The sequence below is a fragment of the Ranitomeya variabilis genome, chromosome 1, assembly GCF_051348905.1.
Source record: "Ranitomeya variabilis isolate aRanVar5 chromosome 1, aRanVar5.hap1, whole genome shotgun sequence".
Classification (NCBI taxonomy): domain Eukaryota; kingdom Metazoa; phylum Chordata; class Amphibia; order Anura; family Dendrobatidae; genus Ranitomeya; species Ranitomeya variabilis.
In genome coordinates, this window is record NC_135232.1 from 365,547,884 (window position 1) to 365,574,315 (window position 26,432).

The following is a 26,432-nucleotide window of genomic DNA, read 5'->3' on the forward strand; positions in this document are numbered from 1 at the left end:
GGGGCAGACCTGCACAGCGCCCCCTGCTTGCGTGCATGATCGCACTGCAGAATTGAAATCAGCAGAGCCAAGGGGCGGCACAGAACAGCACAGAGTCGCCCCCTTCTTGGTCCTGCTGGCTCATCAGTGCAGCGTGATTGTGTGTGCAGGCAAGCAAATGCTGCGCCTGCCCGACATGCACGCTGAAGAGGGAGTGGAGGTGATCGAGCGGCCCATTAGAGGGACCGGCCGTTCTGGCATTTGCCAGAAGTGCCCAATGGCCAGTCCGGCCCTGACTCGAGTATAAGCCTAGGGTGGAAAATGCAACAGCTACCGGTAAATGTCAAAAATAAAAATACCGTAGGTACCAATAAAAGTAAAGTTAATTGAGACATAATTAGGTTAAGTGTTTTTGAATATCCATATTGAATCAGGAGCCCCATATAATGCTCCATGCAGTTCTTTATGGCCCCATAGATGCTCCATATAATGCTCCAAGCAGTTCCTTATGGCCCCATAGATGCCCCATATAATGCTCCATGCAGTTCTTTATGGCCCCATAAGATGCCCCATATAATGCGCCATGCAGTTATGGCCCCATAGATGCCCCATATAATGCTCCATGTAGTTATGGCCCCATATAATGCTCCATGCAGTTATGGCCCCATATAATGCTCCATGCAGTTATGGCCCCATATAATGCTCCATGCAGTTATGGCCCCATAAATGCCCCATATAATTCTCCATGCAGTTATGGCCCCATATAATGCCCCATATAATGCTCCATGCAATTATGGCCCCATAGATGCCCCATATAATGCTCCATGCAGTTATGGCCCCATAGATGCCCCATATAATGCTCCATGCAGTTATGCCCCATAGATGCTCCATGCAGCTATGGCCCCATAGACGCTCCATATAGCATTGTGCCACATGTAAAAAAAAAATGACATAATCACCTCGCGTCGCTGCCCGCTGCTCCTCAGCGTCCCGTCTCTCTGCACTGACTGTTCAGGGCAGAGGGCGGCGCGCACACTAATACATCATCGCGCCCTCTGACCTGAACAGTCACAGCAAGAGGACAGGAAGATGGAGCTTCGGTGGAACGAGGGAAGGTAAATATACTCACCTACTCCCGGCGCGGTCCCTGCATGTCCCACGGTGTACGGCGCGGCAGCTTCTTCCTGTAGTGAGCGGTCACATGGTACCACTCATTACAGTAATGAATATGTGGCTCCACCCCTATTGGCGTGGAGTCCATATTCATAACTTTAATGAGCGGTACCACGTGACCGCTGAAGAGGGGAAGAACTTGAAGCTGCCACGCCGAACACTGTGGGACATGCGGGGACCGCGTCAGGAGTGCCGGGAGTAGGTGAGTATTTGACAACCGTCGCTCCCCCTCACCCGCCGACCATGACTCGAGTATAAGCCGAGAGGGGCACTTTCAGCCCATTTTTTTGGGCTGAAAATCTCGGCTTATACTCGAGTATATACGGTATATATTTTTTTTCCATATTTAGGATTTTTTTTTTTTTTTACACATCTAACCCCCACTGTACATGTATATATATATTACATAGTCTCCTTTATTATGTATATTGCCGTCCCTTTTTATACAGTGCTCTCTCTCTTGTTTTGTACAGCACCGTCCCTTACATATTGGATTATATAGAGCCCTGTTTTTTATTACATACTGTCCTGTCTTGTTAGTTGTATAATGCAATGATGGCTGATGGAGCATGGGAAAGCTTCTTTTCTAGTGGAGGAGCTGATGGACTGGTTGTCTGGTCACGGGCTCCTCCATCAGCAGTCATTTTCTATCTAACAAGAGAGGGGACTATGTAATAAAAGAGGGCACTGTGAATAACAAAAATAACAAGAATACACTATCTAAGAGACAGCACTGTACATAACAGCAGAGGAAGCTATATAATAAGGGATGGCACCATATATAACTAGAGAGGATAGTACGTAATAATGGACAGTGTGTGAGGCAGTGACCGGTGTCACAGGTAGGGGTCACTGTGTGTTCCCCCCAGGATGCACACGGAGGCATATGGAGGCCATGGGAGTGCATTGCATTCACAGGCGTTGCTGTGATTGCAATGCAAAATAAAAGTGAGTATTGGCCTTGGGCATGCTAGGTGCCCAAGGCAGATTTAAGAGAACCTGCTGGAGTGCCTTGTGGTCACAGCAGGACACCTGTGAGTCACAAGGCAAAGTAAAAGTACATGTGGACCGGGTCAAGCTATTTGACCAAGGCATTGTTCAGGAAAACCTGATATGGGTTTTTATTTTTTAACCCCTTCCCGACATGTGACGGAATAGTACGTCACATGTCGGGACCCCCGCTTTGATGTGCGCTCCGGCGGTGAGCGCACGTCAAAGTCGCGACATGTCAGCTGTTTTTTACAGCTGACATGTGCGCGCAATAGCGGCGGGTGAAATCGCGATCACCCGCCGCTATTAACTAGTTAAATGCCGCTGTCAAACGCAGACAGCGGCATTTAACTACCGCATCCGGCCGTGCGGCCGGATATGAACGCATCGCCGACCCCCGTCACATGATCGGGGGTCGGCGATGCTCCTCCATTGTAACCATAGAGGTCCTTGAGACCTCTATGGTTACTGATTGCCGGTGGCTGTGAGCGCCCCCCTGTGGTCGGCGCTCACAGCACACCTGCATTTTAGCTACATAACAGCGATCTGATGATCGCTGTTATGTAGCAGAGCCGATCGGGCTGTGCCTGCTTCTAGCCTCCCATGGAGGCTATAGAAGCATGGCAAAAGTAAAAAAAAAAAGTTTTTAAAAATGTGAAAAAAATAAAAAAAATATAAAAGTTTAAATCACCCCCCTTTCGCCCCAATCAAAATAAATCAATTAAAAAAAACCCCAACCTACACATATTTGGTATCGCCGCGTTCAGAATCGCCCGATCTATCAATAAAAAAAAGCATTAACCTGATCGCTAAATGGCGTAATGAGAAAAAAATTCGAAACGCCAGATTTACGTTTTTTTGGTCGCCACGACATTGCATTAAAATGCAATAACGGGCGATCAAAAGAACGTATCTACACCAAAATGCTATCATTAAAAACGCCAGCTCGGCACGCAAAAAATAAGCCCTCACCTGACCCCAGATCACGAAAAATGGAGACGCTACGAGTATCGGAAAATGGCGCAATTTTGTTTTGTTTTGTTTTTTGCAAAGTTTGGAATTTTTTTTCACCACTTAGGTGAAAAATAACCTAGTCATGTTAGGTGTCTATGAACTCGTAGTGACCTGGAGAATCATAATGGCAGGTCAGTTTTAGCATTTAGTGAACCTAGCAAAATAGGCAAGCAAAAAACAAGTGTGGGATTGCACTTTTTTTGCAATTTCACTGCACTTGGAATTTTTTTCCCGTTTTCTAGTACACGACATGCTAAAACCAATGATGTCGTTCAAAAGTACAACTTGTCCCGCAAAAAATAAGCCCTCACATGGCCAAATTGACAGAAAAATAAAAAAGTTATGGCTCTGGGAAGGAGGGGAGCGAAAAACGAAAACGGAAAAACGGAAAAAGCTCCGGGGGTGAAGGGGTTAAACAGACGGCAGGAAGTGGGGCTGGTCCGTTTCCTCCAGGCCGGGTCTTACATGTGGCCTGCGGCCACAGGTTGCTTGTAGAAAGCCCTGTAGTAAAGGGTTTGGGTGTGTCAGTATGAGATTTTAGTTTTCAGCAAGCAAAGAAGACGGCTCTGCAAAAGCTCAGCTCTGTGTGGGAGTAACACAGAACCCAGTAGGGCGAACTCCTGGCACCCACAGCGTACATAGCGGTGCAGTCGCCCACGGTAACTGGTCAGAGGAGGACTGGCGTGTTTAGTGACTGTAAACTGATGGATATAATGGACTGTGTAAAGCTGAGAGTAAAGAGACATTAACAAGGTGGTGCAGTCTCGGAGGTCGACTGTTTTGTGCTCAGCGGTTAACCGGAGGTGGACTGTCCTGTGCCTGAAGGAGGTAGACTAGGGTGTTTAGTGGCTGCAACCCAGAGGATATGGTTCCCGGCTGCAATCCGGAGGATACTGTGTATCATGTAGTGCTGTGAATTGGACTTTAATGATACATACTTGTGTGAACTTGACATTAATGCTGTGAAGTAACCGCATTAAAGAAACTTTGTGTTGAAACTTTGTTGGGTCACTGCCTCCTCACTAAGTATGCTACCATTGCAATACAGGTGCTATCTAATATATAAAGCTGAATGTGTGTGTGTGTGTATGTATGTATGTATGTATGTATGTCCGGGATTGGCATCTGAACCGTCGCAGCTACAGCCACAAAATTTTGCACAGTCACACGTCTGGACCCCGAGAGCGTCATAGGCTATGTTGTGAGGTGAAATTTTAACCCCGCGCTTTCCAATTCACCAAACAATTTTGCCCCTATCGACATAATGGGGAAAAAGTGAAAGGAAAAGTGTTGGAGGCGTCGCAGCTACAGGCACAAAATTTTGCACAGTCACACGTCTGGACCCTGAGAGCATCAAAGCTATGTTGTGAGGTGAAATTTTAACCCCGCGCTTTCCAATTCACCAAACAATTTTGCCCCTATCTACATAATGGGGAAAAAATGAAAGGAAAAGTGTTGGAGGCAAATTAACAGCTGCCAGATGTGAACAAGGGGGACTTAAAGAATGACAGCGATGGCGCCAAAGAGTATATACTGTACAGTTGCTAAGGTGGGGCCCCAACATGGGATAATCACCACACCACCACGGGGATATGAACACACACACAAAATGCGCCACATACTACCACGTGCTCGAACACATATACCACCCTCAGCGCACATTTCACCACACATACACCAACCTCGCCACATAAAAGTAGAAACACAAAAGTCGCCGCTCAAAACTCGCCACGCGCAAAACTCTGTACATGCAAAACTCGCCACACGTGCAAAACTCACCTCATGGAAAACTCGCCACACGCAAAACTTGCACACGCAGAAAAATTGCCACACGCAGAAAAATTGCCACATGCACAAAAGTTGCAACACATGCAAAAGTTGCCTCACACAAAACTTGCACATACTCAAAAGGCACCACACATAAAACTCGCCACGCGCAAAACTCGCCATGCGCAAAACTTGCTGCACACAACGCTAACCTGTCACATGCAACTCGACACACAAAAAGTTGCTACACGCATGTCGCCACACAAAACTCATCTCACAAAAGTCCCTACATGCATGTCGCCACACGCAACTCAACACACACAACTTGACACACGAAACTCGCCCTAAAACACACACAAGTCTGGTATTATCCTTCAAAAATAAAAATCTGATTAATAAGCAGACAAACTACAAGAGCAACAAATGTACCATATAGGAATCCGGCAGCTGTCAGTCACATGACCAGTCTATTATGTGTATGTGTGAGCTAATATATACTGCCAGGGGGTGGGCTTACTGTTGGCTGGGGATTTATCAGGCTGCCATTTTAGCTTACAAATACTGAGGTAAAAATACTGACCAAATAACGTGTGAACGAGGTCTAATACAGGAGGAGATGACATACAGATATATACTATATACAGGAGGAGATGACACACAGGTATATACTATTTACAGGGGAGATGACACACAGGTATATACTATATACAGGAGGAGATGACACACAGATATATACTATATACAGGAGAGATGACACACAGGTATATACTATATAGAGGAGGAGATGACATACAGGTACATACTACATACAGGACGAGATGACATACAGGTATATACTATATACAGGAGGAGATGACACACAGGTATATACTATATACAGGAGCAGATTACCTACAGGTATATAGTATATACAGGAGGAGATGACATACAGGTATATGCTATGTATAGGAGGAGATGACATACAGGTATATACTATATACAGGAGGAGATGACACACAGATATATACTATATATAGGCGAGATGACACACAGGTATATACTATATACAGGAGATTACATACAGGTATATCTAATATATAAAGCTGAATGTGTGTATGTATGTATGTGTGTATGTCCGGGATTGGCATCTGCACCGTCGCAGCTACAGCCACAAAATTTTGCACAGTCACACGTCTGGACCCCGAGAGCGTCATAGGCTATGTTGTGAGGTGAAATTTTAACCCCGCGCGTTCCAATTCACCAAACAATTTTGCCCCTATCTACATAATGGGGAAAAAGTGAAGGGAAAAGTGTTGGAGGAAAATTGACAGCTGCCAGATGTGAACAATGAGGACTTAAAGAATGAGAGCGATGGCGCCAAAGGGTATATACCGTACAGTTGCTAAGGTGGGGCCCTGACATGGGATACTCACCACACACGGGGATATGAACACAAACACAAAATGCGCCACACACTACCACGTGCTTGAACACATATACGACCCTCAGCACACATTTCACCACACACACACCAACCTTGCCACATAAAAGTCGAAACACAAAAGTCACCACTCAAAACTCGCAACGCGCAAAACTCGCTACATGCAAAACTCGCCATATGCAAAACTAGGCTCACGCAAAACTCGCCACACGTGCAAAACTCACCTCATGGAAAACTCACCTCATGCAAAACTTGCACACACAGAAAAATTGCCACATGTACAAAAGTTGCACCACATGCAAAAGTTGCCTCACACAAAACTTGCACATACTCAAAACGCACCACACATAAAACTCGCCACGCGCAAAACTCGCCATGCACAAATCTTGCTGCACACAACTTGCTACACTAACCTGTCACATGCAACTCGACACACAAAATGTTGCTACACGCATGTCGCCACACAAAACTCATCTCACAAAAGTCGCTACATGCATGTCGCCACACGCAACTCAACACACACAACTTGACACATGAAACTCGCCCTAAAACACACACAAGTCTGGTATTATCCTTCAAAAATAAAAATCTGATTAATAAGCAGACAAACTACAAGAGCAACAAATGTACCATATAGGAAATACGGCAGCTGTCAGTCACATGACCAGTCTATTATGTGTATGTGTGAGCTAATATATACTGCCAGGGGGTGGGCTTCCTGTTGGCTGGGGATTTATCAGGCTGCCAATAGCAACCAATCACAGCTCAGCTTCTATTTTGCTACAGTTAATTAACCTGAGCTCTGATTGGTTAATATAGGCAACAAAGACATTCTCAGTATAACAAAGCTAATATATGTTGTGAAATGCTTCTATTAGCTTAGTTTTTGCCTTTTAATAATTACATTTCTATCTATTTGTTTTGTGGTTTTTGTGTGCAGAATACATTTTTGTTAACACATTCTATTTTGCTAACAGCAGTCATTAACCCGGGCGAAGCCGGGTAGTACAGCTAGTATATAATAAAAGAGGAAACTATGTAAATAAGGAATGTGGTATACTTAATAAGTGAGTACACTATACACTAAGGGACTGTGTTATACATAAGTAAGCACACTATATACTAAGGGACTGTGTTAGACATAATAAGTGAGTACACTATATACTAAGGGACTGCGCTCTAACGTGCTATGCATAAGTGAGTACACTACACTAAGGGACTATGCTATACATAACAAGTACACGATATACTAAGGGACTGTTATACATAAAAAGTGACTACACTATATACTGAGGAATGGCGCTATACATAATAAGGGAGTACACTATACACTAAGGGACTGTGCTATACATAATAAGTGAGTACACTATATACTAAGGAACTGTGCTATGTATAATAAGTGAGTACACTATATACTAAGGGACCTTGTTAGACATAATAAGCAATAATAATGTCTTCCTCCACCTCCCCCTGTTCTTATGTCCATTATGAATTCTTCTTCCTCCCATCCCAGTTCCCCATACCCCTCATTGTCCTCCTCCCCCCACATCCCATTATTGTCCTCTCCTCCACCCCATCATTGCCCTCTCTACCACCCCCATCATTGCCTTCTCCCCCACCACCCCATCATTGCCCTTTCCACCACCTCTAGCATTGCTTTCTTCCCCACCATCCCATTATTGCCCATTCCACCACCTCCCGCCTGTCCTCCTCTGACACCACCCCTTTATTGCCTTTTCCACCACAACCATCATTGTCCTTTCCACCACCACCATCATTGCCTTTTCCCTCACCACTCCCATCATTGCCCATTCCACCACTTCCATCATTTCCTCCTCCCCACCACCCTAATTATTGCCCTTTCCACCACCACGATCATTGTCCTTTCCACCACCCTCATCATTGCCTTCCACCCCACCGCCCCATCATTGTACTTTCCAGCACCTCCATCATTACTTTCTCCCCCACTACCCCATCATTGCCCGTTCCACCACCTCCATCATTTCCTCCTCCAACCTACTTCATTGTCCTTTCCACCACCACCATCATTGCCTTCTCCCTCACCACCCCATCATTGTCCTTTACATTACCTCCATCATTGCTTTCTCCCCCACCACCTCCATCATTGCCCATTCCACCACCTCCATAATTTCCTCCTCCAACCACCAACATCATTGTCCTTTCCACCACCATTATTGCCTTCTCCCCCACCACCCCCATCATTGCCCATTCCACCACCTCCATCATTTTCTCCTCCCTCACCACCCTCATCATTACCCTTTCCACCACCTCCAGCATTGTCCTTTCCACCACCACCATCATTGCCTTTTCGCCCACCACCCCATAATTGCCCATTCCACCACCTCCATCATTTCCTCCTCCCCACCACCACATTATTGCCCTTTCCACCACAACCATCATTGTCCTCTCTGCCACCACCATCATTGCCTTTTCCACACCACCATCATTGCCCATTCCACCACCTCCATCATATCCTCCTCCCCACCACCCCCATTATTGCCCTTTCCACCATCACCATCATTGCCTTATCCTCCACTACCCCCATCATTGTCCTTTCCACCACCTCCATCATTGCTTTCTCCCCAACACCCCCATCATTGCCCATTCCACCACCTCCATCATTTCCTCCTCCCACGACCAACATCATTATCCTTTCCACCACCACCATCATTGCCTTCTCCCCCTCCACCCCAACATTGTGCTTTCCATTACCTCCATCATTGCTTTTTCATCCACCATCCCATCACTGCCCTCTCTATTACCCCCATCATTGCCTTCTCCTCCATCACCCCCATCATTGCCCTCTCCTCCACCTACACACACAGACACACACAGCACCATTCACCTCTCTGCATGTTCTCCCGCAGCGCTGCGCACGCACGCCACCACTCATCTCTACACACACACCTCACTGCTGTTAGGTAGATATTGAGCTTAGGGCATTTGGTACAAGGCGAACATAATTAGCTCGGTTACTTGCATGGTGATTGTTGTTTGTCTTTTTTAATACTTTCATTAAGTTATATTTTATCCTCTATATCTCCATGATATGTACAGGCAGCACACAGATGACATTTGAAGAATAATATAGAAATATAGAAAGAGAAAAATGGCCCTTGAAAGCGGTAATTTGCTAAAGAGACACAGACTTATATTAATCGAGACTCATGCAGAAGACCACTGGAGTAAGATGGGCATGCTTCTTATTTAAATTTTGCGCACATCGCAATAGAAACCGAAATCCATGATAGCTATGAGCTACCATAGGTTTCCAAAATAATTTATGCCAATTTGTAGCGTAAATTATAGAAAATATATTGGTCTATTATTGTCTGTGTCCTCTACTGCTATGATCTGCCTATTTCTACAGAAAGTCTGGATGTTGTGAAAAAAAGTTGCTTATTGTTTTAGCAACTGTATGTTTGGCTTATCCACTTCTTGACATGGACAATTTCCATGTTTGCTTTTTATTCCCTCCCCCTTCCTCCAAGAGCCATAACTTTTATTTTTCCATCCAAATAATTTTTTTTTATATTTTGACAGATCCGACTTTGGAAAGATTCACTGTTACCCAGTATGGCTAACACAACATGCGATAACGACATGACAACTTAGGCCATCATTTGTGTGCAGAACAATGACTCAAAACACACCTCCAGGAGATGTGACCAAGAAGGAAAGAGATGGAGTGCTAAGTCAAATGACATGGCCTCCACAATCAGCCGACCTCGACCCATTAGATATGGTTTGGGATGAGTTGGATTGCAGAGTGAAAGCAAAGCAGCGAACAAGTACTCAGCACCTCTGGGAGTGTCTTTAAGACTATAGGAACCCATTCCAGGATTACCTAATAAATCTGCTGTAGTGAATGTCTAGCGTGTGTAAAGGGGTCATCAGAGTAAGGCCCCATTCACACATCCGTAGGTCTGCTTAGGAGCTGTAGACACAAAATGGGACATTTTTAATCAAGTTCTATTGTATTGTTCCTTCATTATTAATTCTAAATGTATGTATTGCTAAAAAATTGCAGTGAATATGTACAAAACTGTCTGAATGCTATCATAGGATATCTCTGTTTATATTGTTCTCTTACCCATTACAAACAGGTAATATGAGTACCTGCATCACGTTGATATACACATCATTTTTATCTGCTCCTCACTTTGGTGGACAAAGTAAGGCTATATGGAATTAACTGCACATTAAAAGGGGTTTTCCGGGCAGAGAAGAGACGTTTGCAGTCACTCTATATATTTCCCATGCAAAAGAGTGGTCACATGTGTGCGATTTGCATATTTGTCATGTGTTGCAGATTCTTATCTGCTTCTCCTAACAGAGTAGAGGTGAGTCTAGTTGGCAGGTCACTGCAACTATGCAAATCTTATACATGTGGGCAAATGACTGTCCTCTCGCATGGGAAATACAGAAGAATCAAGAGTGACTACAGACTTTTCCTCTCAACCCATAAAACCCCTTTACTTGTTGTGGGTAACATAATCTTCTCTACCTCCTGGAACTATTGCTCCATGGCACAAATGTTCTGTTTGCATTTCCATAAGCTCTACAACTGAACCATCTTTATGAACTGATCCACAGCATAAAGAACATATACAGTTTCCACCTTGTCATGATATTATGATGCAGCAACTACTACAATAGATATAATTTAGAAAGATACATGAAATAAGAAAGGAGGAGTTATGTCTTTGAGTCAAAACGGGCCAAATCCTAAGGGTAAGAATCAGCAATATTTTAGACGTCTGCATTACAATCTAAAACTTTTCCAGTTTTCCATTCCTTGAACCTGAAGGAGGGCTTGATTCAAGTCCAAAACATGTTTTTTATTATCACACCATTATGACTGCACTTTGATTAAAGAAAAAAACTTTTGACAAATCTTGTGATGACAGTGTCACTAAAGATCAAATTTGATTAAAACATTATATATCCTACAGAGTAAAAAAAAAGCTTTGTCAAGTACAGATCACATCAAACTACGTCAACAGTACAAGTGCTGTGATCAAAATGACTGCAGAATAAAGTTAACCTGTCATTTATGCTGTACAATGAAAGCCAGAAAATAGATGGAATTGCTGTTTTATTACGCATTTGCCATCACAAAAAAATAATACAAGTTTTTAGTACATTAACCCTTTGCCACTGATGCCTTTTTTCTCATATTTCAGCACGCCAATTTTTTTAAATCTTATCTGTGTTACTTTATATGTTAATAACTATGGAATGCTTCTAAAGATCTGACATTTCTGTTTTTTGTCATGACTCATTTCACTTTATATTTTTAGTTTATGTAGGCCGATACAGTGGGGAAAATAAGTATTTGATACACTGCTGAGTTTGCAAGTTTGCCCACCTACAAAGAAAGAAGAGGTTTGTAATTTTTATCGTAGGTACATTTCAACTGTAAGAGACAGAATCTAAAAATAAAAAAATAAAAAAACAGAAAATCACATTGTATGATATTTAAATACATAAATAAATAAATAAATAAATAAATAAATAAATAAATTGAATTTTATTGCATTGAATAAGTATTTGATCACCTACCAACCAGCAAGCATTCTGGCTCTAACAGACCTGTTAGTTTTGCTTTAAAAGGCCCTCCTACTCTGCACTCATTACCTGTGTTAATTGTATCTGTTTGAACTCGTTACCTGTATAAAAGACACCTGTCTACACACTCAATTAATCCCACTCAAACCTCTCCACTATGGCCAAGACCAAAGAGCTTTCTATGGACACCAGGGACAAAATTGTAGACCTGTACAAGGCAGGGGTGGGCTACAGGACAATAGGAAAGCAGCTTGGTCATAAGCCTACAACAGAAGTGTATTAGGAGTTGCACATTCCACTCTGCACTAGAATGAGATACCCGGCATGTGCTTTAGGTCCCCCTGAGGATTCTGGATTGATGAAACGCATCAGGATGCACGTAAGGATATTGCAAGGCCTGCATAGTAGGGCTAGATATGGACTGCCCTTGTCAGGATGGGAGTTGGGGATTTAGTCTTTGATAGCCCTAATAGGGATCTCTAGGGCTAGATCTTTATCCCTGTGATTCTGGATGGAAACACTCCCTGGACCTGATCGATTACTTCTAATGGGTGAGATCACTCCAGTATTTCTCCTTTACTAACCATTTGGGGTTTTGAGATTGTCTCATTCGCATTTTGATGTATCTGCATCTATCTGTTATACAGTTATATGAAAAAGTTTGGGCACCCCTATTAATCTTAAGCTTAATGTTTTCTAAAAATTGTTTTTTTTCAAACAGCTATTTCAGTTTCATATGTCTAATAACTGTTGGACACAGTAATGTTTCTGCCTTGAAATGAGGTTTGTTGTACTAACAGAAAATGTGCAATCTGCATTCAAACTAAATTTGACAGGTACATAAGTATGGGCACCCTTATCATTTTCTTGTTTTAAATACTCCTACCTACTTTTTACTGACTCACTAAAGCACTTTTTTTGGTTTTATAACCTCACTGAGCTTTGAACTTCATAGCCAGGTGTATGCAATCATGAGAAAAGCTACTTAAAGTGGCCACTTGCAAGTTGTTCTCCTGTTTGAATCTCCTCTGAAGAGTGGCATCATGGGCTCCTCAAAACAACTGTCAAATGATCTGAAAACAAAGATTATTCAACATAGTTGTTCAGGGGAAGGATACAAAAAGCTATCTCAGAGATTTAACCTGTCTATTTCCACTGTGAGGAACATAGTAAGGAAATGGAAGAACACAGGTACAGTTCTTGTTAAGGCCAGAAGTGGCAGGCCAAGAAAAACATCAGAAAGGCAGAGAAGAAGAATGGTGAGATCAGTCAAGGACAATCCTCAGACCACCTCCAGAGAGCTGCAGCATCAACTTGCTGCAGATGGTGTCACTGTGCATCGGTCAACTATACAACGCACTTTGCACAAGGAGAAGCTGTATGGGAGAGTGATGCGAAAGAAGCCGTTTCTGCAAGCACGCCACAAACAGAGTCGGCTGAGGTATGCAAAAGCACATTTGGAGAAGCCAATTTCTTTTTGGAAGAAGTTCCTGTGGACTGATGAAACCAAGATTGAGTTGTTTGGTCATACAAAAAGGCGTTATGCATGGCGTCAAAAAAACACAGCATTCCAAGAAAAACACTTGCTACCCACAGTAAAATTTGGTGGAGGTTCCATCATGCTTTGGGGCTGTGTGGCCAATGCCGACACCGGGAATCTTGTTAAAGTTGAGGGACGCATGGATTCCTCTCAGTATCAGCAGATTCTTGACAATAATGTTCATGAATCAGTGACAAAGTTGAAGTTACGCAGGGGATGGATCTTTCAGCAAGACAATGATCCAAAACACCGCTCCAAATCTACTCAGGCATTCATGCAGAGGAACAATTACACTGTTCTGGAATAGCCATCCCAGTCCCCAGACCTGAATATCATTGAACATCTGTGGGATCATTTGAAGAGGGCTGTCCATGCTCGGCGACCATCAAACTTAACTGAACTGGAATTGTTTTGTAAAGAGGAATGGTCAAAAATACCTTCATCCAGGATCCAGGAACTCATTAAAAGCTACAGGAAGCAACTAGAGGCTGTTATTTTTGCAAAAGGAGGATCTACTAAATATTAATGTCACTTTTCTGGTGAGGTGCCCATACTTATGCACCTGTCAAATTTTGTTTGAATGCAGATTGCACATTTTCTGTTAGTACAATAAACCTCATTTCAAGGCAGAAACATTACGGTGTCCAACAGTTATTAGATATATGAAACTGAAATAGCTGTCGCAAAAAAACTATTTTTATAAAACATTAAGCTTAAGATTAATAGGGGTGCCCAAACTTTTTCATATAACTGTATATTCCAAAACTGTATCCCCTAAAATGGGCCTGAGGTTTGATTAACCTTGTCTGTGACCACTGTCACTCAATTGCTTTATTCCGAGTCGATCGATAGATTCATTTGATCCAGTCACTGTTTTATCGCAGAATTTGGATATTTATATGCTGTAGGCCACGTAGACACCTATGTTAGTTTTAGGCTATGTGCGCACATTGAGTATTTGCTTGCAGAAATTTCTGCAAGGTTTCTGCATCTCTTGGCATGAAAAATGCTGCAACAAAAACGCATGTTTTTGATGCGTTTTTCTGTGTTTTTGTATGCGTTTTTGTATGCGTTTTGTACAGCAATGAAGGCTTTATTGAGCTACAGTGCCTTGCGAAACTATGCGGCCCCCTGGAACTTTCCAACCTTTTCTCCACATCATGCTTCAAATATAAAGATACCAAATGTAAATTTTTGGTGAAGAATCTGAACAATAAGTGGAACACAATTACGAAGTTGAACAAAAAATATTGATTATTTTAAATTTTTGTGGAAATTTAAAAACTGAAAAGTGGGGTGTGCAATATTATTCGGCCCCTTTAACTTAATACTTTATTGCGCCACCTTTTGCTGCGATTACAGCTGCAAGTCGCTTGGGGTATGTCTCTATCAGTTTTGTACATCGAAAGACTGAAATTCTTGCCCATTCTTCCTTGGCAAACAGCTTGAGCTCAGTGAGGTTTGATGGCGATCGTTTGTGAACAGCAGTTTTCCGTTCTTTACACAGATTCTCGATTGGATTGAGGTTTGGACTTTGACTTGGCCATTCTAACACCCGGATACGTTTATTTGTGAACCATTCCATTGTAGATTTTGCTTCATGTTTAGGATCATTTAATTATATAGATCAGAGCAACAAATTCATTTAGAGAAGTCTGAAAACCATGACAAAAACTCCTGAATATATACAAAATTCGAACAATTGGAGTCAAAACTACTGTCTTAGAATAACAAAATAGTATTAATTAAATAACAATATCACCTATACTGTGTGCAGAATTACTAGGTAAGTTGTATTTTGATCACATGATACTTTTTATACATGTTGTCCTACTCAAAGCTGTTCAGGCTTGAGAGCCAACTACCAATTAAGTAAATCAAGTGATGTGCATCTCTGTAATGAGGAGGGGTGTTGTTTAATGACATCAAAACCCTATATAATGTGTGCTTAATTATTAGGCAACTTCCTTTCCTTTGGCAAAATGGGTCAGAGGAGAGATTAGACGGGCTCTGAAAAGTCCAAAATTGTGAGATGTCTTGCAGAGGGATGCAGTAGTCTTGAAAAAGCCAAACTTTTGAAGCATGATCACCGAACAATCAAGCGTTTCATGGCAAATAGCCAACAGGGTCGCAAGAAGCGTGTTGGGCAAAAAAGGCGCAAAATAACTGCCCATGATTCGAGGAAAATCAAGCGTGAAGCTGCCAAGATGCCATTTGCCACCAGTTTTGCCATATTTCAGAGCTGCAACGTTACTGGAGTAACAAAAAGCACAAGGTGTGCGATACTCAGGGACATGGCCAAGGTAAGGAAGGCTGAAAAATGACCACCTTTGAACAAGAAACATAAGATAAAACGTCAAGAATGGGCCAAGAAATATCTTAAGACTGACTTTTCAAAGGTTTTATGGACTGATGAAATGAGAGTGACTCTTGATGGGCCAGATGGATGGGCCAGAGGCTGGATCAGTAAAGGGCAGAGAGCTCCACTCCGACTCAGACGCCAGCAACGTGGATGTGGGGTACGGTACTGGTATGGGCTGGTAGTATCAAAGATGAACTTGTGGGACCTTTTCGGGTTGAGGATGGAGTGAAGCTCAACTCCCAGACCTACTGCCAGTTTCTGGAAGACAACTTCTTCAAGCAGTGATACAGGAAGAAGTCAGTATCATTCAAGAAAAAACATGATTTTCATGTAGGACCAAGCTCAATCACATGACTCCAACTACTCCACAGCATGGCTGGCCAGTACAGGTCTCAAAGAAGAAAAAATAATGACATGGCCCCCTTGTTCACCTGATCTGAACCCCATAGAGAACCTGTGCTCCCTCATAAAATGAGAGATCTACAGGGAGGGAAAACAGTCCACCTCTCGGAACAGTGTCTGGGAGGCTGTGGTGGCTGCTGCACGCAATGTTGATCGTAAAAAGATCAAGCAACTGACAGAATCTATGGATGGAAGGCTGTTGAGTGTCATCAGAAAGAAAGGTGGCTATGTTGGCCCCTAATCTTTGGGGGTTTTGTTTTTGCATGTCAGAAATGTTTATTTCTAAATTTTGTGCAGTTATATTGGTTTACCTGGTGAAAATAAACAAGTGAGGTGGGAATATATTTGGTTTTTATTAAGTTGCCTAATAAATCTGCACAGCAATAGTTACCTGCACAAATAGATATCCTTCTAAGTTAGCCAAATCTAAAAAAAACCCACTCCAACTTCCAAAAATATTAAGCTTTGATATTTAAGAGTCTTTTGGGCTGATTGAGAACATAGTTGTTGATCAATAATAAAAATAATCCTCTAAAATGCAACTTGCCTAATAATTCTGCACACAGTGTAGCATGGTAACAATTTACAACAGTACATTAAGTACGTATAATCATCTCAAAGTAACAAAACTATTGAAGGATACAGGTAAAAAGTCCAAAAGTCCACACTAATAGAAAAAAGTCCGGCAAGAGGAATCAAGTTCTTAAGGCTTATGCACCATATAGTGAAAAACAATGTATGTCCCAAAAGACAACTAGTCACATAAGTAAGTACAAGATTGATCTTCACCCATTTTGGTCGTAGTGTGGAAATGGACTATGCGATATTGTTATTTAATAAATACTATTTTATTATTCTAAGACAGTAGTTTTCACTCCAATTGTTTGAATTTTGTATATGTTTGAGTTCATTGTCTTGTTTTAAGACAAATCTCTGTCCCAGTCTCAGGTCTTTTGCAGACTCCAACAGGTTTTCTTCAAGAATGGTCCTGTATTTGGCTCCATCCATCTACCCATCAATTTTAACCATCTTCCCTGTCCCTGCTGAAGAAAAGCAGGCCCCAAACAAGATGATGCCACCACCATGTTTGACGGTGGGGATGGTGTGTTCAGGGTGATGAGCTGTGTTACCTTTATGCCAAACATATCGTTTGGCATTGTTGCCAAAAAGTTCGATTTTGGTTTCATCTGACCAGAGCACCTTCTTCCACATGTTTGGTGTGTCTCCCAGGTGGCTTGTTGCAAACTTTAAACAACACTTTTTATGGATATCTTTGAGAAATGGCTTTCTTCTTGCCACTCTTCCATAAAGGCCAGATTTGTACAGTGTACGAATAATTGTTGTCCTATGGACAGGCTGTCCTACCTCAGCTGTAGATCTCTGCAGTTCATCCAGAGTGATCATGGGCCTCTTGGCTGCATCTCTGATCAGTCTTCTCCTTGTTTGAGATGAAAGTTTAGAGGGACGGCCAAGTCTTGGTAGATTTGCAGTGGTATGATACTCCTTCCATTTCAATATGATCACTAGCACAGTGCTCCTTGGGATGTTTAAAGTTTTGGAAATCATTTTGCATCCAAATCTGGCTTTAAACTTCTCCACAACAGTATCACGGACCTGCCTGTTGTGTTCCTTGGTCTTCATGATGATCTCTGTGCTTCAAACAGAACCCTGAGACTATCACAGAGCAGGAGCATTTATACGAAGACTTGATTAAACACAGGTGGATTATATTTATCATCATTAGGCATTTAGGACAACATTGGATCATTCAGAGATCCACAATGAACTTCTTGAATTAGTTTGCTGCACTGAAAGTAAAGGGTACTAATAATATTGCAAGCCCCACTTTTCAGTTTTTGAACTTCCAAAAAAATTTAAAATAACCAATAAATTTCATTCAACTTCACAATTGTGCTCCACTTGTTGTTGATTTTTCACCAAAAATTTACATTTGGTATCTTTATGTTTGAAGCATGATATGTGGGAAAAGGTTGAAAAGTTCCAGAGAGCCGAATACTTTCGCAAACTACTGTAAATAAAGATATTTAAAAAAAAAAAAGTTTTGTGATGTAATTTCTTGGGTCAACACCACCTGTTTCATGCTGATGCAGTAACATCAGGATAATGGGATTAGGGCTTGGTGTCAGCAGCTGTCATTGACACCTAGCCCTACACTTAAGGCCCCGTCTCACATAACGAGATCGCTAGCGAGATCGCTGCTGAGTCACAAGTTTTGTGACGCAACAGCGACCTCAGTAGCGATCTCGCTATGTGTGACACGTACCAGCGATCAGGCCCCTGCTGTGAGATCGCTGGTCGTGTCAGAATGGCCTGGACCTTTTTTTGGTCATTGAGGTCCCGCTGACATCGCTGAATCGGTGTGTGTGACACCGATCCAGCGATGTCTTCACTGGTAACCAGGGTAAACATCGGGTTACTAAGCGCAGGGCCGCGCTTAGTAACCCGATGTTTACCCTGGTTACCAGCGTAAATGTAAAAAAAACCAAACACTACATACTCACCATCTGTTGCCCGTCAGGTCCCTTGGCGTCTGCTTCCTGCTCTGACTGCCGCCGTAAAGTGAGAGCACAGCAGTGACGTCACCGCTGCGCTCTGCTCTCAGTGTACGGCGGCACACAGTCAGAGCGGGAAGCGGACGGCAAGGGACCTGACGGGCAACAGATGGTGAGTATGTAGTGTTTGTTTTTTTTGGTAACCAGGGTAAACATCGGGTTACTAAGCGCGGCCCTGCGCTTAGTAACCCGATGTTTACCCTGGTTACCCGGGTGCTGCAGGGGGACTTCGGCATCGTTGAAGACAGTTTCAACGATGCCGAAGTCGTTCCCCTGATCGTTGGTCGCTGGAGAGAGCTGTTTGTGTGACAGCTCCCCAGCGACCACACAGCGACAAAACAGCGACGCTGCAGCGATCAGCATCGTTGTCTGTATCGCTGCAGCGTCGCTGTGTGAGACGGGGCCTTTAGTAATGAAAAGATTTCAGCCCTATGCCCTCATTACTAAGCCGATAAGTAAACACACACAAACACACAAACAAACACACACATTGTCACCAACCTATGTAGGAGCATTAACAGAGGGAACCTACATAGGCCCTAACGAAACAGCAATCGTTAATTTTAAAGAAAAAATATTGCATGGGCTCCTGCATAATTTTAATAACCAGCAGAGGGCAAGCCGACGGCTGAGGGCTAACGTTAATATTCTGGGAAGGAGCCAGTAGCCATAAAGTTTCCCAGGCTATTAAAACTTTTGACTTTGCAGTAAGTAATAAAAATGCCTTAAAACTTTCTCTCTCTCTCTCATTATTTTGGCATTTGGCAAATATTAATAATTATGGTAATCCTAATTGACCTAAAACGGGAAAGGTTTATTCTGATTTCATGTCAGATATTGAGAAAAACATGCATATGTGTCTTTTTATATAGTGTATGTAAACTTCTGGTTACAACTGTAAATATCATTTTCCAAAGTGACAGGTTCCCTTTTCCCTTATTCCTCAGGCGACCTATAGGGCAATGAAGAGCCTTTAAAGCATGTTAGTAAATATTATCAATAGTTATCAAAATTATGTTAGGGACTGACATGTATAGGGGTGTATTCAGATGTTGTGGATTAGGTTCAGTTAAACCTGCATCAAAAACAGCATTTGAAAATCTGAAAACTGTTTTGCCACAGTTCTCAGTGCTTTTTCCATCACATTACACATTTTATTTAGCCCTTTTTACTCGTATCTATATATATAATTGTCTAAGGGGTACTTCCGTCTGTCTGTCCTCAACTTCCGTAACGGTTATTCATTCGCTGATTGGTCTCGCCAGCTGCCTGTCATGGCTGCCGCGACCAATCAGCGACGGGCACAGTCCGATTAGTCCCTCCCTACTCCCCTGCAGTCAGTGCCGGGCGGCCACTCCATACTCCCCACAGTCACGGGTCACACAGGGTTAATGGCAGCGGTAACGGACCGCGTTATGCCGTGGGTAACTCACTCCGTTACTGCCGCTATTAACCCTGTGTGACCAAGTTTTTACTATTGACGCAGCCTATGCAAGGATCGTATGGCAGAAGGACCTGCCATGACGTCACGGTCATGTGACCGCGACGTCATCACAGGCCCTGCGCGCCTGCGCAAGCAGGACCTGTCATGACGTCACGGTCATGTGACCGCGACGTCATCACACCCTGGGACCGGAAGCTGCCGCCTGTACCGTGCACAGGCGACAGAACTACAAGTAAGGTGAGTATGTTAGAACTACAAGGGGCCCTCGGATCGGAAGGTGAGTATGTTTATTTTTTATTTTTTAACCTGTGACATACGTAGCTGGGCAATCTACTACGTAGCTGGGCAATATACTACGTGGCTGGGCAATATGCTACATGGCTCTGTGCTGTATACTACGTCGCTGTGCAATATACTACGTCGCTGTGCAATATACTACGTCGCTGTGCAATATACTACGTCGCTGTGCAATATACTATGTGGCTCTGTGCTGTATACTACATCGCTGTGCAATATACTACGTGGCTCTGTGCTGTATACTACGTCACTGGGCAATATACTACGTCACTGGGCAATATACTACATGGCTGGGCAATATACTACGTCGCTGTGCAATATACTACGTCACTGGGCAATATACTACGTCACTGGGCAATATACTACATGGCTGGGCAATATACTGTACTACATCGCTGTGCAATATAGTACGTGGCTCTGTGCTGTATACTTCGTCACTGGGCAATATACTACGTGGCTGGGCAATATAGTACGTGGCTGGGCAATATACTACGTGGCTCTGTGCTGTATACTACGTCACTGGGCAATATACTACGTCACTGGGCAAAATACTACATGGCTGGGCAATATACTACGTGGCTGGGCTATATACTACGTGGCTGGGCAATATACTACGTGGCTCTGTGCTCTATACTACATCACTGTGCAATATACTACATGGCTCTGTGCTGTATACTACGTCACTGGGCAATATACTACGTCACTGGGCAATATACTACGTGGCTGGGCTATACACTACATGGCTGGGCAATATACTACATCGCTGGGCAATATACTATGTGGGCTGTGCAATATACTACGTGGACATGCATATTCCAGAATACCCGATGTGTTAGAATCGGGCCACCATCTAGTAAACCATAACTACTCTGAAAACCATTACAAAACTACATTTTCAGGTGTAGATTTTCAGGTGTAGTTTTGATGTTTTTTAAACCACAGTGAGTGTTAAGATACCGTCACACTAAACGATATCGCTAGCGATCCGTGACGTTGCAGCGTCCTGGATAGCGATATCGTTGTGTTTGACACGCAGCAGCGATCAGGATCCTGCTGTGATATCGCTGGTCGTTGATTAAAGTTCAGAACTTTATTTGGTCGTCAGATCGCCGTGTATCGTTGTGTTTGACAGCAAAAGCAACAATACCAGCATTGTTTTACAATGGTAACCAGGGTAAATATCGGGTTACTAAGCGCGGGGCCGCGCTTAGTAACCCGATGTTTACCCTGGTTACCAGTGTAAAATGTAAAAAAAACAAACAGTACATACTCACCTTCGCGTCCCCCGCCGTCTGCTTCCTGCACTGACTGAGCGCCGGCCGTAAAGTGAAAGCACAGCGGTGACGTCACCGCTCTGCTGTTAGGGCCGGCACTCAGTCAGTGCAGGAAGCGGATGCCGGGGGACGCGAAGGTGAGTATGTAGTGTTTGTTTTTTTACATTTTACACTGGTAACCAGGGTAAACATCGGGTTACTAAACGCGGCCCTGCGCTTAGCAACCCGATGTTTACCCTGGTTACCCAGGGACCTCGGCATCGTTGGTTGCTGGAGAGCGGTCTGTGTGACAGCTCTCCAGCGACCAAACAGCGACGCTGCAGCGATCGGTATCGTTGTCTGTATCGCTGCAGCGTCGCTTAGTGTGACGGTACCTTTAGTACTCGCTATTACAGACTTCACAACTAAAAATTAGTTTTGCCCTGTAGCTTTTCTAAAATTGCATATATGAAATTTAAAACGCCAGTTTATTTATTGCAGTACCTGGTCATTTAATGGTATCTCCTGAGACATCTTCTTTTTATTTTCCACTGGATGATAATCATCGGCATCATAGAACGGACATCCTAACTGCAATAAAACAAGTGTAAGGTGAAGAAGATAATCCAAGTGGAGTGATTGCAGTAGATAAAGAAAATATGAAGCCAGCACATTTTAGATCAGTTCTATGCAGTTTTTCGCCCTTACATTTGCCATGTTTCTTTTCTCATGGAGAATTATTTTTATCACTGACACTATGCTAGCAGTTCTATATTGTAAGAGCTAACCTCTCTAGAACTGTTAGGCCATGATCTCACATCATGAAATGGAAAAAGCAGTCCAATATGCATTGAAAGAAGCTGTGAAACATAGTATTTTTGCTTCCCCCAAATTCCGCTCAGGTAAGTACTGTTTTCCACCCTCACACTGCCAGTATTCTGTGTGACGCTGCAGCTGCTCCTCACTGCTCCCAGCCTCCCACTCCGTTATAGGACGTTATGTCACACATGCGCACATATATCTGCTGAGATCTAGATCTGCGCATGTCTGCGCCATATTCCTGAACACTGTCGGGAGGTCAATGTGCCAAGTGCCGCCTGTGGGTAGAACAGTGCCGGTGCGCAGTTTAAACCAGCAGGATGATAAAGAGAACACAGGCAGTGGAGGGACCGTGGCTGAACCAAAGTCCTGCCCCGATGGACGAAGCTATATAAGAACTTCAAACCCTGATTACACAAAATCCACAAAACGGATTTCTTCACCACAGGTATAGTTTTAATCAGCATCACAATGCCAATATGGCCATGTGTGTACTTTACTTAGCAAAATCAGGTTCTCTTTAAGTATGTAAGTGGTTGAATTATTTTGAATTACAACAATAAACATACCTGATCTGCTAGAAGAGATCCTACTTCTGTTCTGCGTAAAAGATAGTAACAACAGATTAAAACATTTCCCAATATACATAATTTATGGCTAGATAAAAAGAAGGTGGCAAAAAGTTTACATCAGGGATCCATTGGCTGTTTTTGTTTCTTTTATGCTTTGCTAATTTTTATTTAGATATCACCAACATATTAATAACTGCAATTCTTCTGTTAAAAGCGCATGCGATACAGATAGTGGCTGTTTGGCATTAGTTTCTCTTACACACTAAAGATATTCAAATCTTGAATTCGGTAAGTTTGTTGAACTTTTCACAAAAATTTCATTTGCAGCAAATTGAATCACGATACTACAAAGCCACCAATTGGTAATATATTCAAACTCACAGAAAGAACATGGGTCCCATATAATAACAAATAATATCCAAGTGGCTTCATATATTGACCCATAAAGTGACTGGAAAATCAGTGTATACTCCCAATACACATTAAGAAGCAAAAAAATTGGAGTTCCATACACATAAGTTAGATTTTAAAAAGTGTACGTTTTATTACAACTATTATTGCACAATTTATCACAAATTCACAATATAACAGATCAATAGAACAAACAAGAGACCCTAGTAAAAGACAAGTGAGTCCCAGGCATAAATGTAAATATAAATCATCACAATGGTACTAGTATAAATCACTGCAGCTCATACTGGCTATGAATATTTCTGGCATTCAATACAAATATTTCACATGTAAAATGGGAATGTCATTCCCTTTTGATAAAGCCTACGCGAAACGCGCGTCAGGGGGTGGATCCGGTCCTTTGGCATTATACTACACTCACTTTGGGAAAGCTATTTAGCTACTAGATGCACTGCAAAACTGTTTTTCTCCTTTTGTGGGGGTACTGGTCACTGTGACAGCCTGAGGGGAACGCACTATGTTAAGGACATCCAATGCTTAGGTCAATATTGATTTTACATGTGAAATAATTGTATTGGATGCCAGAAATATTCATAGCCAGTATGACCTGCAGTGATTTATACTAGTACCATTGTGATGATTTATATTTACCTTTATGCCTGGGACTCACTTGTCTTTTACTAGGGTCTCCTGTTTGTTCTATTGATCTGTTATATTGTGATAAATTGTGCAATAATAGTTGTAATAAATAAATATGGAACTCCAATTTCTTTGCTTCTTAAAGCCACCAATTGCCCTGAAAAGACATGAGTAACATTCTGAAGTTTTGTAGGACTGTATCCAACCCCTTTCAATGTCACAAACACATCCTAAGTAATATCAAAGTGATCTCACCATAGAAATGAATTGCAACCTCTAGTAACCAACATTACAATTAATACCCAGTTGTGGACATCAGGCCCTTATATCACCCTCATTGAGTCTGTTTCTGACAGTTTGAGCAGACACATGGATGTTAGGAACCTGCTGGAGGTCATTTTGCAGGGCTCTGGAACTTCTCCTCCTCGGACAAAGGAAGAGTTAGCTGTCCTGCTGCTGGGTTGTGGCCCTCTTACGGCCCCCATCACATCTCCTGGTGTACTGGCCTTTCTCCTGGTATCTACTCCATGCTCTGGACACTGTGCTGACAGACACAGCTATCCTTCTTGCCACAGCTTGCATTGATGGGCCATCCTGAAGGAGCTACACTACCTGAGCAAAGTCTATGGGTTATATACACCGCCTCATGCTACTGTATGGGTGAGAGCAATGACAAAATGCCAAAAAGAGCATAGAAATGGTCTGTGGTCGCCACCTGCAGAACCAATTCTTTATAGGGGTTGTCTTGCTAATTGCCCATCATTTCTACCTGTTGTCTGTTCCAGTGGCACAACAGCAGGAGAAACTGATTCACAGTTGGTGTTGCTTCATAACTGGACAGATTGATTGACTTGAAGTTAAATTGTGTTGTTTAAGTGTTGCCAGCAGTCTTTAGCAGTGTATATATATATACTAGCTATTGAACCCGTTCTATGCCAGGGCGGCAAGCATTTATATTGGTATATGGTCTCCATCCTGGTATGTGCTGCTTCCATCCTGCGCCCTAATCTTGTCATGTGCTGCTACCATCTTGTACCCCATCCTGTTATATGCTGCTCCCATCCTGCGCCCCCTTCCTGTCATGTGCAGCCCTTATCCTGCACCCTCATCCTGTTTTGTGCACCTCCATCTTGTCATGTGCTACTCTCTTCCTGTGCCCTCATCCTGTCATGTGCTCCCATCCTGCGCCCCAATCCTGTCATGTGCTCCAGTCCTGCGCCCCAATTCTGTCATGTAGTGCTCCCATCCTGTACCCCCATTCTGTCATGTGCTGCTCCCATCCTGTGTCCCATTCACTGGCCCGGATGTGTAACTTACAAAATGGCACCTGACATGCGCCATTTCCAATGGAGGATTCATGTCCCAGCCTCCGGCCCAAGGAGACCCTGCGGCAATACCTCATAGGTAAGTAGTTGTGCCGGAGATCGCGGTATGTGTTCAGCGCTTACGCATCCCGTAATCTCTACCGCGATCTCCTGGGCCACAATCCTCATCCCCGGATGCGTAACTCTGTGGGGTCCAGACTTTGCAGGCGCATCGCACTTGCGCAGTCTGTAAAGGCTTCGGACAGAGTGACGCTCCTACCATTATATTATAGACTAGCTATTGAACCCGTTCTACGCCCCTGTGGTGAGCATTTATATTGGTATACGGTCTCCATCCTGGTATGTTCTGCTTCCATCCTGCACCCTAATCTTGTCATGTGCTGCTACCATTTTGTGCCCCCATCCTGTTATATGCTGCTCCCATCCTGCGCCCCCTTCCTGTCATGTGCAGCCCCCTTCCTGCGCCGTCATTCTGTTTTGTGCGCCTCCATCTTGCCATGTGCTACTCTCTTCCTGTGCCCTCATCCTGTCATGTGCTCCAAATCCTGCGCCCCAATCCTGTCATGTGCTGCTCCCATCCTGCGCCCCCATTCTGTCATGTGCTGCTCCCATCCTGCACCCCCATTCTGTAAAGTGCTACTCCCATCCTGCGCCCCCACCCTGTAATGTGCTGCTCCCATCCTGCGCCCCCATTCTGTCATGTGCTGCACCCATTCTGCACCCCCATTCTGTCATGTGCTGCTCCCATCCTGCTCCCCCATTCTGTCATGTGCTGCTCCCATCCTGCATCCCATTCACTGGCCCGGATGCCTAACTTACAAAATGGCGCCTGAAGTGTGCTATATGCATGCGCCATTTCC

General features: G+C 43.3%; 1 protein-coding gene across 1 annotated transcript in view; it reads right to left on the bottom strand.

The window, feature by feature from the left end:
- Nucleotides 1-26,432, bottom strand: part of IDNK (IDNK gluconokinase) — a 119,374-nt gene that overhangs the window by 84,293 nt on the left and 8,649 nt on the right. The window contains exons 2-3 of the mRNA XM_077248985.1: nucleotides 23,195-23,225; nucleotides 22,311-22,397 (exon numbers count right to left, since the gene is read on the bottom strand). Coding sequence (XP_077105100.1) covers nucleotides 22,311-22,397; nucleotides 23,195-23,225 — 118 coding nt within the window. The remainder of the gene's footprint in view (nucleotides 1-22,310; nucleotides 22,398-23,194; nucleotides 23,226-26,432) is intronic.